We start from the raw sequence: 13740 nt of genomic DNA on the forward strand, positions 1-13740 counted from the left end.
TGTAGACCAGGCTGGCCTCGAACTCAGAAATCCGCCTGTCTCTGCCTCCCAAGTGCTGGAATTAAAGGCGTGCGCCACCACCGCCCGGCAAATTTTTTTTGAAGATTTATTAATTCTATGTAGGAATGCTCTATCTTTATGTATGCCTGCATGCCAGAAGGCATCAGATCCCATTATAGATGGTTGTGAGCCATCGTGCGGTTGCCAGGGATTGACCTCTGGAAGAAGAGACAGTGAGTGCTCTTAACCACTGAGCCATCTCTTCAGGCCCCAGACACATTAAAAAAGGAAAAAAAAAAAAAAAGAAGAAAAAAGAAGTGCATTTATTAGCATGATTAACAAATGCATTGCTTTTGTAGCTTCCAAAACATAAATCAGTGGTCGTAACACTGAATGATTCAGACGACAGTGAGTCTGATGGAGAAGCTTCCAAGTCAACCAATAGTGTTTTTGGTGGATTAGAGTCCATGATCAAAGAAGCAAGGCGGACTGCGGAGGTATGTGCTGTAATTCATGTTGCAAGGCGATCATCAGCGTGAATGTTGTTCCTGAAAAATCAGACCTTAGAGCTCAGGCATTTTAAGTACGATGGTTTGTAGAAACAATCTTTGTGCTTTTAGTCCTTACGTAAGGAAGTATCTGATTAGGTAGATTCTGCTGTTTTGAAAATTGCCTTTGTGTTTCCAATTACTCCCTTTCAGACTAGTAAAATGGGTTCATCTGTGTACAAGGGAAACTAAATGTTGCTCAACATTGTATTACATTAACGGAAACACCAGTTCTCCTTCCTTCCTCCCTCCCGTCCGTCCTCCCTCCCTCCCTCCCTCCCTCTTTCCTTTCTTTCTTTCCTTTTTGTTTTTAAAGATTTATTTATTTATTTTATGTATATGAGTACACTCTTGCCGTCTTCAGACACACCAGAAGAGGTCATCAGATCTTATTACAGATGGTTGTGAGCCACCATGTGGTTTCTGGGAATTGAACTCAGGACTTCTGGAAGAGTAGCCAGTGCTCTTAACCGCTGAGCCATCTCTCCAGCCGAAACACCAGTTTCCAATTTAAAAAAAGTACAGTGTTTAGGCCCTTTCAGGTTTTTCTGTTCCAGTGTGACTCAGCTTTGCATTTGTAAGGAATAGCGTTTGACTAGGTAGAGTATATGATTGGGCAGTTGACGAGTGGCCTGTTTAGTTTCTAAAAGAAGAGTGAGGGTAGTGCCAAGGTATTCATAAAATATCAGTATCAGGGTAGAATCTTTGAAAGCTGTTGATCTGGTTAATTTCAAATGCTTTTTTTTTTTAATAGCAAGCTTCAAAACCCAAAGTACCTCCAAAATCTGAAAAAGAGAATGACCCTCTGCGAACACCTGAGGCTTTGCCTGAAGAAAAGAAGATTGAGTACAGACTGTTAAAAGAAGAGATCGCCAAGTAAGTGAGAGAGTCCCTGCAGTTCACTTGCAGGTAGTGCTCGCTGAAGTCTTCTTTATCTGTATAAACTAGGACTGACTTCATCCTAGTTATGGAGTCAGTGTGTTATGGTTTATACATGGGGAGTCCGTCATCTGTCAACCTAAGTGCAGTGAGGCGCTGAGATACCCACAGAAGAACTGCACTGCTAGCTCTGATGCAGATGTCAACTTGAGTCTATATACTTGTTAGATAGTCGGTGTCATTAACATGTATTTTACAAAAGTATATTTTAAAGAAAATGCTTTTGGCTTACTCTTTGGTCTATTTCCTCTCTCAACTTAGTCGTGAGAAGCAGCGTTTGATTAAAGCAGATCAGCTGAAGACAAGTTCATCGTCTCCAGCAAACTCAGATGTGGAAATGGATGGGATTGGTAGAATAGCAATGGTTACTAAGCAAGTTGCAGATGCAGAAGCCAAGCTTAAAAAACACAAGTGAGTCTCATTCAGTGTCTGATTAAATATGGAATGTTTCAGATTGGAAGATCCATATCTATCTGTATTTATATTTGTTTATGTCATTAGTAACTAGAATACTATAGGATTACAATTTTATCTTCTACAGATCCCTGACCCCCAACCAGTGGCAAACATGTTACACCCCATCCTCCCTAGGGTCTTAAAATCTTCATACTGTGGTGAGTTAGGTCTGAGAGCAAGCCCTGGTCACAGATTTTCCCACATGGTAGAACTATAGCAGTTACTCGTTCTATAGACTCACACATTTATGTAAAGTAATTTATTAATATTTTAATTAGAGATACCAAGATCTTTAAGGAAGGTTGTCAGACTGAAACAGCTTATTCATTGCTAAAATCATTTGTGAATTTCCTCATTTTATAACCCTAAGAACTTTTGAATATATTTAGAACATCTTCAGTTTTTTAGATGGCCTTTTTTAGAACATCTTTATTATAAAGCATATTTTTATCTTTTAAGAGAAAGCATATTCCTGTAACTTATGTTGAGTTGAGGGGTGTGTGTGTGTGTGTGTTTGTGTGTGTTTATTATTGAGTGTGTGTAGCCCTAGCTGACGTGGAACTTGGTGTGTAGAAAAGTCTGGCTTCAAATTTGTGGCAGTCTTCATGCCTCTGCTTTCTGAGTGCTGGAATTAGAGGCTTACTTAACAAACTTCTGTTATTAAAAGTGGACTTGATTGTTGGAAGTAGTTACTGTCTGGTTCAGCGAATGATGTTCATGCTGACTGCACTCCTAAATTAACTCTTAGAATTGGTTATGTTTAAATAGCATAATGACTTTTTAAAGGCAAGCTTTTAAATAGTCATCTGGAGGTCCTTAAGGAAGAGGAATATGTGTTCATAGCCTCATTTCTAACATTTCAGACCCCTGGTCTTCTTTTTGTGAATCATGAAAATGAATGTAATTGGCGATTTTAAGACAATAGCACCAGGAGCACTGCAAGACGGTGCACGGTCTCCCGTGGCAGACGCATGCTGTTTTCCTTAGACATTAAGTACGATGTACTTTGGATGTTTGTCTTGTTCTAAACTGTATTTTATAACATGTAGGATTTGTCTTCAGTTTATGACCAGAGTTGTCTCTTTCAAATTATATGTATGTAGATAAAAATTCTTAAAATATATTATTATGTTATTAATTTGAAAGTTTTTTGTTTTGATGGTGTTAGTCTTCTAGTTCTAGAAAACAATAAGAATTTTGTTATTTACCACTCAGGATTCTCTTGATTAAAGATGAATCAGTTTTAAAAAATCTAGTACTGCAAGAAGCCAAGAAGAAAGAGTCTGTTCGAAATGCTGAAGCAAAAATTACAAAACTTACAGAACAGCTCCAGGCAGCAGAGAAAATCCTCAGTGCTAACAGGATGTTTCTGAAGAAGCTCCAGGAACAAGTAATGGCCTTTCCTAAGAAGTTAAAGACTGTAAGACTGTCGTCTGCTGTGTGCTGCATCTTTATTTTTATTCCTGTGCATACGTGTTTGTGTGTGTGTGTGTCATAGTGTGTGCTGCGGCTCATTATAGTCAGTGAGAGACACTGTGATCTCTGGAGCTGGAGTTAGAGGAAGTGGTGCGCTGCTGGGTGTGGGAGCTGGGAACTGAGCTGCAGGCCTCTGGACAGCAGGAGACTTTGAGCTCTCTCACCCAACACTGTTTATTTACACAGGCATTGTTTGATGTTTAGTTTTGGTTTTGGTTTTCCTCTAAAGCAAAGGGGGAAAGATTGAACCCAAGCCATCAGCATACTTGTAACCTGTGGTCTTTTATTGAGACATATCATTAGGATATTTTTACTTTGAGTTGAATACTTCCTAAAGCTATTGTGTTTGAGAGGATATTTGAAAAGATTTTAATTTATGCTTTCTATTTTCAGATTCACAGAGTTCAACAGCGTGTTACCATTAAGAAAGCGTTGACTCTGAAGTATGGAGAAGAGCTTGCTCGGGCAAAGGCGGTGGCTAGCAAAGAACTAGGGAAACGCAAACTGGAGCAGGACCGCCTTGGAGTAAGCTGCCTACAGGAATATTTTTTGAAAGCAGGGATTTTTTTTTTTTTTTTTTGTGGCACTTCTAAGAGATGTATAAAGTTAATTCCAACTTTGTTGCAACTTCAAAGAGAACAGATTATATTATTATTCAATATGCAATCTAGAGTTTGTTTTTAAGTGATACTTATATTTTGGATGCTTTTAAAATTTATTTTGCATTGGTTTTAGTTTTGTTGGTCACAGATTAACTTGCAAACGTGTTACTTGTTAAATTGTTTTGCTCTCCTTGTCACTTTGGTTTTGTGGCATTGGTATAATATTCTAGTGATACCACAGTTATCTTGTGAGCAATCGTGTATGGTTGCATAAAATGATACAAAATATTTACTTTTCTCTCACAGCCAAACAAAATGATGAGACTGGATAATTCTCCAATATCAAGTCCAAGGAAGCATTCAGCAGAATTAATTGCTATGGAAAAAAGACGATTACAAAAGCTAGAATATGAATATGCCTTGAAAATTCAAAAGTTAAAAGAAGCCCGAGCTCTCAAAGCAAAGGAACAACAAAACCTCGTTCCCGTAGTGGAAGAGGAACCTGAGTTTTCTGTACCTCAACCCTCGCTTCATGATCTGACACAGGATAAATTAACCTTGGACACAGAAGAAAATGATGTTGATGATGAAGTTTTGTCAGGTGCAAACAGAGAACGAAGAAGATCCTTCCTAGAGTCCAATTCTTTCACTAAACCCAACCTTAAGCACACTGACACACCTAACAAAGAGTGTATAAACAAACTTAGTAAAAGTACTGTAGAAAAGCCAGAACTTTTTCTAGGGTTAAAAATAGGTGAATTACAAAAATTATATTCAAAAGCTGACAATTTAAAACAGTTGATTTTAAAAACTACCACAGGCACTACAGAAAAAGTTCTGCATGGTCAGGTAAGTGGCCTTTCATATTTTCTGTAACATTTAGAGTTCGCTTCATGCCTTCCTTGTCTTTGGAGTTACTGTGATTTTGGTTGTTTTTTTCCAGGAGATTTCTGTGGATGTGGATTTTGTTACAGCACAGAGTAAAACAGCAGAAATGAAGCCATGTCCATTTAGACCTTACCAGAGCCCTCTTCTTGTCTTTAAATCCTACAGGTATTGAAGAGATAGTTAATAGTGTGCATTTCAGAGTTACCCTGGCTCCTAATGCTTTACCTTAAATCTGTCCTAATAAAAGCATTTGAACACAACTGGAAAACCTTTTTATGGAAGACAAAAGTATGTATTGCTGTTCTTCTCAAATCATATCAGAAAGGAGTTTTAGCATGTTCTTTGGGTTCAGATACTAGGTTTCTATTAAGTATTTTAGGAATAGAGTCTTGTAAAGATTTTTATTCATTGATATATATATATATATATATATATATATACTAAAAAAAAACAAATAGCACATTTTATTTTATGTATGTGAGTACACTGTTGCTGTCTTCAGAAATTCCAGAAGAGGGCATCAGATCCCATTGCAGATAGTTGTGAGCCACCATGTGGTTGCTGGGAATTGAACTCAGGACCTCTGGAAGAACAGCCAGTGCTCTTAACCACTGAGCCATCTCTCCAGCCCCCAACGTATAAGTATTTTGTAAAATAGAATCTCACTACATAGCTCCAGCTGAACTGCTTTTTAGCCTCAAACTTGAAGTAATCCTTTGCCCTGTGCCTCCAGGTGCTGGTATTATATAAGTCTGTGCTGCCATTCTTGGACAGTGACGATTTTTAATTTGAGGACTTTTCATTTGTCATTGGCCAGCCTCTGTAATGTTGACTTAGATATTCTTAGGTGGCTAATGTCCCACAATATTTTCAGAATGCTAGATGTTGTGGACTGCTAAATGGATATGATTTTATGATAAAAGTTACAAAGCTCTTAGTAGAAGCTGGGCGTGGTGCGGCACGCCTTTAACCCCAGCACTTGGGAGGCAGAAGCAGGCAGATGGATCTCTGAGTTTGAGGCCAGCCTGGTCTACAAAGTGAGTTTCAGGACAGCCAGGGCTACACAGAGAAACCCTGTCTCGAAAACAAACAAACAAACAAACACCCCCCAAAACCCCAAAGCTCTTAGTAGGTAAAATAGGCTCAGAGCCTAGTATTCATGCTGGCTTTGTAATGTAGACAAGAAATACCAGGAAAAAAGATTGTGAATGTAGCATTCTATATTTTTCTGTAATATAGTTTTAAAGTCCTTTTCTTGTTTATTTGTACTTAGAAACATCTGTTCTAGGCAGGTACTTTCCCCCTGAATACTTTGCAAGTCTGGTATTTTTTGTTTTAAATGAGATGGAGCCCTCCTGTGTCAGCTCAGCTTTCTTTGAACTCAGCCTCTCAAAAGTACTGAGAAACAGTTGTGCACCACCAGTCAGTTTTGACCATGACGGCTCTCATGTTTCCATTGTAAAAGTAGCTTGTTCCTCTTACTTACACCAGGGCATTTCCATTCCTTTTACTGTTGATTTGATTAGTAAACCGGTAGAAAACTTTTAACTGAGAAATAAAAATTTAAGAAATGGTCTAGTTTTCTATCCATCTATGTAATGCACTTATCCATTCTTTTTCTAGATTTAGTCCTTACTACCGAACCAAGGAAAAACTTCCTCTAAGTTCAGTATCTCACAGTAATATGGTTGAGCCAGATCAGTGTTTCTGCCGTTTTGACTTAACGGGAACATGCAATGATGATGATTGTCAGTGGTGAGTAGTTTTTATTTGGAAGAAAATCTCTAGAGAAAGTCATGTTTCCTTTTTTTTTGATAAGCACACCGTTGTCTTTTGTACTCTTGTTTTATTTTAGGCAGCATGTACAAGACTATACACTTAGCAGGAAACAGTTGTTCCAGGACATTCTCTCATACAATCTGTCTTTGATTGGCTGTTCAGAGACAAGCACTGATGAGGAAATTGCTTCTGCAGCAGGTTTGTGAAGAGTTCTTATTGAACGTAGGGACTTCAAAAAGATCATGCACTGCTTATATTTTAAACAGCTCATAATTTAATACATTCACCTATGGCACTTTCTAGATCTGCCTTATTGAACACAGTAGTCACTAACCACATATTGGCCTTTAAAGGTAAGTTTAAATGAAGGCACACTTCATTTACTAGTCATACTTTCAAGTGCTTGGTTGTTAGTGGTAAGTGCTGGCCAGTAGCTATGACAACAGAGATTTAACACATTACTGTTACAGAAAGTGTTTTAGTTATCTGGTTCAGCTTAGAAGAAAAAAATATAGCATTTGTGTGCCATTTTACTGTTGATTCTAGCATAGCCCCCTGTTTTCCTTAGCTGTTTTCAAAAGCTTAGGACTAAAAGTTAGTATGGGTTTAGCTTCTAAGTCCTGTACTGAAATAAAAAATACTTCATAAAATTTGATGTAGAAATCATGGATTACTAGCAAACACTTGTGCACTGGTTTTATTGAATTTTCCCACAGAGTTTGGTGCCAAATAATAAGTCTTTTGGACTAAAGGAATTAATATTTACTAGTTTTTTATTTTTAAAAAAAAAATCACTATCCAGAGTGATTGTAAAGTCACTGAAGTTACTTTGTCATTCCTCATTTGGACTTCTACTTTTATCTAATAATGTAGTTCATTTTAGTTCCTGAGCTGCCAATCCCAGTTTATATTGTGGTATGGTGGGAAGGATTTGTCAAGAGTAATTAAGCTACCCATGGGTTTTCCTCTTTTATAGGTCATAGATATTACTGACTGGTGCCTTACATAGTTTAAGTTATTCTTTGCTTTGTAATCTTTAACTAGCACAGTTATTACAGCTACATTTTTATAATGAATATAGTATCCTTTTTTTATTTTCAGAAAAGTATGTTGAAAAACTTTTTGGAGTAAACAAAGACCGAATGTCAATGGACCAGATGGCTGTTCTCCTTGTTAGCAATGTTAATGAAAGTAAAGGGCATAGTAAGTATGTATGTGTGTGTGTGTGTGTGTGTGTGTGTGTGTGTGTGTGTGTGTGTGTGTGCGTGTGTGTGCATGCGTGTTTCTCATTTCTGTATGGTTGTAGACAGTCTGACATTATGTTCTTAAAGTGAATGCTGTCTTTTACTATCATGATCAAATAGCTGTAGCTCTTTTAAAGTCTTTAAAACAATAAAAAAAATACTAGTTACATAAATTAACAATCTTCTATCTCTATTAGCACCTCCATTTACAACTTACAAAGATAAAAGAAAATGGAAGCCAAAGTTTTGTAGAAAGCCTGTATCAGAGAATAGCTGCAGTAGTGACGATGAGCAGTCTACAGGACCAATTAAGTATGGTAAGTCACACCATTTGAGATCTAGAGTTACTACGTGGTATTCTCTTTGTCAGAATGCTGACAGTTTTAGCCTAGCTTATACATGTGTTTGCTTAAACTTGTATCATTGGTATTTTCCACTGTTTTAAATGTGGTGCCCTTCATTTGATCCTGGTTTGATCCTGACACTGCAGGATGTTTTCATTCCTGCTCTTGGCCCAGTACATGGGAGGAACACTCTTGAACAAATATGATGCCTCATGTATTTGCAAACATGCTGTAGTGGGGTGAGCATAGCCCCAGGTGAACATCACTGCTTTGCCTGTGTCCTTGAAAGCACATGCTAATAATAATGATAATAATAATTGTTATTATTTTGCTTTATTTTGGAATCTATTTTCTGACATGCAGTAAACGTGTGTGTGTGGGTGTGTGTGTGTATTTGAGTACATCTTTCATTCTTATTTCTAGTTTTTATAATTTGTGGATTAATAATGATGTCCAGGTACACTCATGTGCTTATTTATATTTGTGTAACAGTTCTGTAGTTGAGATGTAGAAGAAATATTTTGTAATTTTAACTTAATAAATGGTTTTCCTCCCCTTCTCCTCCTCCTGCAGGACAAAGTCTCATGTAGCCAAGGCTGGCCTTGAACTCCTGATCCTCCTGCCTCTACTTCTGGAGTGTTGAGTTTATAGATGTGGGCCATCATGTCTGCATTTTAACTTCTAGTTTAATTTTTAAATTATACTTCACAGTTGAGTTATCAGTGTTGTCACTTAAACTCAATTAACATGCTTGGTCTGCTTCACCAACAGACCATACTTCCAGTTTGTCAGCTGAGTCCTGTTTATTCTTACTTTCCTGATGCTTGAAATGTTTTATTCTTCTAGAGGTGTCTAGGTTTGGATTATCTGACACTTCCACTTTAGAGCTGAAAATCACCTGAATACCTATTCCGAGAACCTTTGGGATGAGAGCAAAGCTTTTTCCTTGAGTGGTTGAAGATATAAAACTAATGGTACTTGTTCTTGCAGCGTTCCGACCAGAGAAGCAAATAAATGTCCCAGCTCTGGACACCGTTGTCACTCCAGACGATGTTAGATATTTTACCAGTGAAACTGATGACATTGCTAACTTAGAAGCAAGTGTACTGGAAAATCCATCCCATGTACAACTTTGGCTCAAGCTTGCGTACAAGTACTTGAATCAAAATGAGGGGTAGGTCAGCTTCCAGTTGTTCTGAAATATTTATATCTTTAGTCTTCACCAATGGCCATCAGGTTTTTATCTTTATTCTTTATTTTACTTCACTGATGGTCATCAGGTTTCCTTATTATTACCAATGGGGTCTTTTGTTTTTGAGGCAGGGTCTCACTGTAACTAAGGCTAGCCTGAAACTCACTTGGTGGCCCATGTACTCAGTCATGTTTCAGACTCCCCAGTGCTGACATTGCATGTGTGCGCTGCCACACCTGCTTCAGACTTTATTCTGTTGAAACAGGGTCTCCTGTAATGTTGATTGGTCTGCAACCTGCTGTGTGTGTCTTTGAGGATGCCCTTTTTACTTCCTCCTCTTTTTACTTCCCAGGCACTGAAATTAGAGGTAAATTGTTTCATATCTGGTTGTGAGTCCTTAGTTTGCTTTGTGACAAAGCCAAAAATATTCTATTACTGTTCTAAACCTAGTAACAAGTTGTAAGAGTAGAACTTCATTTTATGTTCGTGGCTCAGTGGGTAACAGGTTTAAATTATACTGAAGTTGTTGCATATGGATTGCATCTTTAGTTCTAGCAGTTGGATTTCTCTGAGTTTGAGGCCAGCCTCGTCTTTATGGTGAGTTCTAGGCCAGCCAAGGCTACATATAGACCCTGTCTTAAAAACCAAAAAGGGGGTGAAAATCTGTTAGTAAAATTATGAGAATGGAACATGTTAAATTTTAGGTTCATTTGCAATAGAGATTTAAGTTTATTTAGCTATTTCTAAATTCTGATGGAATTGGTCTTTTTTCCATGTGTGGTTATATTCATGTTATGTAATATATTTCACAGTTAGTAGTTATTGTTACAAATTTCATACTCTTAACGTCTGCTTTTTAATAGTAGAGAGCAAGTCAGGAATAATCTTCACAATGTAATTTTAAAGTTTAATAGTTTCTTTTATTAAATAGCAGTCTACTAGGAAAGACCTATCTTAAAACTTAGTATAAAACCTATTAAATAAGGCAGCAGCAGAGTGCTGATAAACTACACACACCGGAAAAGGGTCTTATTTAACTTGCCTGTGTGTCTTTTCCATGAGAATGGGGTAAGTTACAGTCTGAATGTCTGACTCATTGAGTAAAGGACAAAAGAACTGTACATTACTCTATGAGTAGGCTCATGAAAGAATTATCTTCTTTAAGAGATAGCAAGCCATTGAGCTGAAAAGAACTATTATATTGAAAGCTTTGATATTTTATGCTGGCAGTACCTCGCCTTGAGAGAGAGTTGTTTAACTTTCCTGTTTTCAAACGGTATAAATCATAAAAGGTATTGCTGAGTATGTACGTAGAACACATTTGAAGTTGATAGTTCAAGTGCTTTTATTATACTATGTTTTTATCTGTGGTAAATGCTCACAGAATATCTACTTAAAAAGAAATTATTTAGTCTACAGGAGATCAGGACCTTTGGGCTTTGACAGACATGATTTGAAATCCCGATTTATTGTTTTGTATCGTAGTGATTTTGGCTTCTTGTAGGTTCTAGTAGAAAGTAGATTCTTAGTTTGGTTCATTTGATTAGCTCTGCGGAGAGGTTAAGGGTTTCAGTAGTTTACACTGCTGGTGATTGAACCTTCTGCCATGTGCCTGCTCAGCACGTGCTGTTCACTGCGCTGCAGCCCGAGCTGCTCAGCATCTTACAATGAACACTTTGTCCTTTCTTTGAAACATACAGGCTGTGTTCAGAATCTTTGGACTCTGCTTTAAATGTACTGGCTCGAGCTCTGGAAAACAATAAAGACAATCCAGAAATTTGGTGCCATTACCTCAGATTGTTCTCAAAAAGAGGGACCAAGGAGGAGGTACAGGAAATGTGTGAAACAGCTGTTGAGTATGCTCCTGACTATCAAAGCTTTTGGACTGTAAGTAGAAAAGACATCAGCCATGTGGTTGATGTATGCTATGGTCATAATTCCTTGGAGCATCTTAATTGCTGCTAGACAGCTTAATAGGTTATATAGTTTATCAGCATGTAGATAATTTTATCATGATTTTCCTCAGCTTTATCTCAGATTTGTCATTTACTTACTTTCTGAAACTCAAACATTGGGGTAACACATTACCTCTTAATAAATGAGTTGATTACTTATAACTTGTCTGTTTTGAGCTGAGGTACTGAGAAGCCTGGGATAGCAAAGACTATTCAAATCCAACAGTGTCTAGAGTTGATGCTGTTGATTATTGCAGGCTTTTCATGAGAAAGGAATACTCAAAAGTTGTAGCATTTTTCCTTAAAATTGTTTGTTCTTTAGGGTGTCATATATTTCTAATACAGATGCTATTTTATTTTTTATTTCATGTATGGGTGTTTTGCCTGAGTGTATATCTGTGCACCACTTGTGTGCTTGGTGCCCTTGGATGCCAGAAACTGTGGTAAACTCTGGGACTGGATTACAGGCCATTGTGAGCTGCTGTGTGGGTGATGGGAATTCAACTCGGGACTTCTACCTGCTGAGCTATTTCTCCAGCCCGCAGATACTATTCTTTAAAGAGTTCAATTCCCAATTAACACAGATTGTGTATGATCATAAACGCAAGCTTTGTATATATCTACTATGGTCTTGTTCACCATGTATTGATTCAGAAGTGAAGTGCAATTGCTCTCAGTGATGATTGGGAGAATACAGTTTATTTTAGTTCATCCGATTTTATATATATACTGATCTGTGACAGAAGGCAGATCTGGATATTATACTGGAAAGTAGGTTTATATATTTTTATAGTTACTCTTTGCATGAATTGTACATCTGTTGAGACAATATCTTAATTGAATGAGTTTATAGTTTTTCCTATAAAGCAGATTAATGATGTGAAATTGTTTCCTTCAGTTTTTGCACCTAGAAAGCACCTTTGAAGAAAAGGATTATGTGTGTGAGAGGATGGTGGAGTTTCTGATGGGAGCGGCCAAGCGGGAACTATCAGATCTTCTGTCCTTTCAGCTTTTAGAGGCTCTTTTGTTTAGAGTTCAGCTACATATATTTACTGGGAGATGCCAAAGTGCACTTGCAGTTTTACAGGTAAACATTTTTATAGTATTTAATCTCATCTTACGGTCTCAGACATGGGTAGCACTGTTGAATAGTGAGGCTTTGGATTTGAACTCTTGTCACCTACAGGTAAGTTGTGGTGACATTTAACTTTTGTTTCCTTTTGTTGCTATGAGTTTTTATAGGGTTTGCTTGGAAAGATTGTGTTAGTCACTGTCCAGCTAAGTCTTGACCTATGATCTAAAAGGATCAGTCTGCAAAGAAAATCATCTGTATTCATGTGGGCTTGGGGACTGTGAGTTTTCACAGCCTGCCTGCCTGCCTGCCTGCCTTTCTTTCCTTGTCTTTAACTTATCAGATTTTAAGTGTTAAGGGATTTTAATACTTTTCATCTCGTCTCATTATTATATCATAAAATTTAAGATAGTAAAATCTGTGCTCAGCTCAGGATTTGTCATTGAAAAATTTGGTGACGATAGAAATTTTCACTTATAAGCCAGGTGGTGATGTGCATGTCTAATCCCAACACTAATGTCAGCACTTGGGAGCTAGAGGCTAAGGCTACATGGAGAAACTCTGTCTTGAAAAAAGTTTTTTCACTTATGTATTTAAGAATCATCGAAAACATCTTCATTCTTTAGATTTGAATCTTATTGTGGATGGGAATTACTCTTTAAAAACACTTCTAAATATTTTTGTCTTCTCTAGAATGCATTAAAATTGGCTAATGATGCAATAGTAGCTGAGTACCTTAAGACAGATGATCGGTGTCTGGCGTGGCTGGCTTACATACATCTTATTGAATTCAATAGTCTCCCTTCAAAACTCTATGATCCATCTAATGCTAATCCTTCAAGGATTGTTAACACAGAACCATTTGTAATGCCATGGCAAGCAGCTCAGGATGTCAAGACCAATCCTGACTTACTGCTAGCAGTGTTTGAAGGTAAGAGATGTTTATAAATTATAATACCAAGCATTACACGTCACAGAACCATGGTTCTGACCATCAGTTCATTTATTTATCATCATTCTTTATAAAATGGGATAACTTACGTTGTAATTGCACTTCATTAAGTATTTTTACTATTACTATATTATTTGTCATTAGATCTATGAACTGAAAATCTACACTGTGGCTTTTTTTTTGATTATGGCAAAGGATACAAGATTAATGAATTGTTATTAAATGCATGTGCATCTGAATGCACACACTTACTGATAATATAATCAGGTTAGAGGAGTTGATTGAATTATAGA

General features: G+C 37.2%; 1 protein-coding gene across 1 annotated transcript in view; it reads left to right on the forward strand.

The window, feature by feature from the left end:
- Zfc3h1 (zinc finger C3H1-type containing) overlaps nt 1-13740 on the forward strand; it is a 47375-nt gene that overhangs the window by 22637 nt on the left and 10998 nt on the right. The window contains exons 10-24 of the mRNA XM_021173920.2: nt 360-497; nt 1303-1424; nt 1749-1898; nt 3159-3333; nt 3813-3944; nt 4328-4870; nt 4965-5074; nt 6533-6664; nt 6765-6886; nt 7790-7891; nt 8130-8249; nt 9267-9450; nt 11169-11355; nt 12322-12510; nt 13189-13426. Coding sequence (XP_021029579.1) covers nt 360-497; nt 1303-1424; nt 1749-1898; nt 3159-3333; nt 3813-3944; nt 4328-4870; nt 4965-5074; nt 6533-6664; nt 6765-6886; nt 7790-7891; nt 8130-8249; nt 9267-9450; nt 11169-11355; nt 12322-12510; nt 13189-13426 — 2644 coding nt within the window. The remainder of the gene's footprint in view (nt 1-359; nt 498-1302; nt 1425-1748; nt 1899-3158; nt 3334-3812; nt 3945-4327; nt 4871-4964; nt 5075-6532; nt 6665-6764; nt 6887-7789; nt 7892-8129; nt 8250-9266; nt 9451-11168; nt 11356-12321; nt 12511-13188; nt 13427-13740) is intronic.

Source organism: Mus caroli, chromosome 10 (assembly GCF_900094665.2).
Source record: "Mus caroli chromosome 10, CAROLI_EIJ_v1.1, whole genome shotgun sequence".
In the NCBI taxonomy this organism is placed as follows: domain Eukaryota; kingdom Metazoa; phylum Chordata; class Mammalia; order Rodentia; family Muridae; genus Mus; species Mus caroli.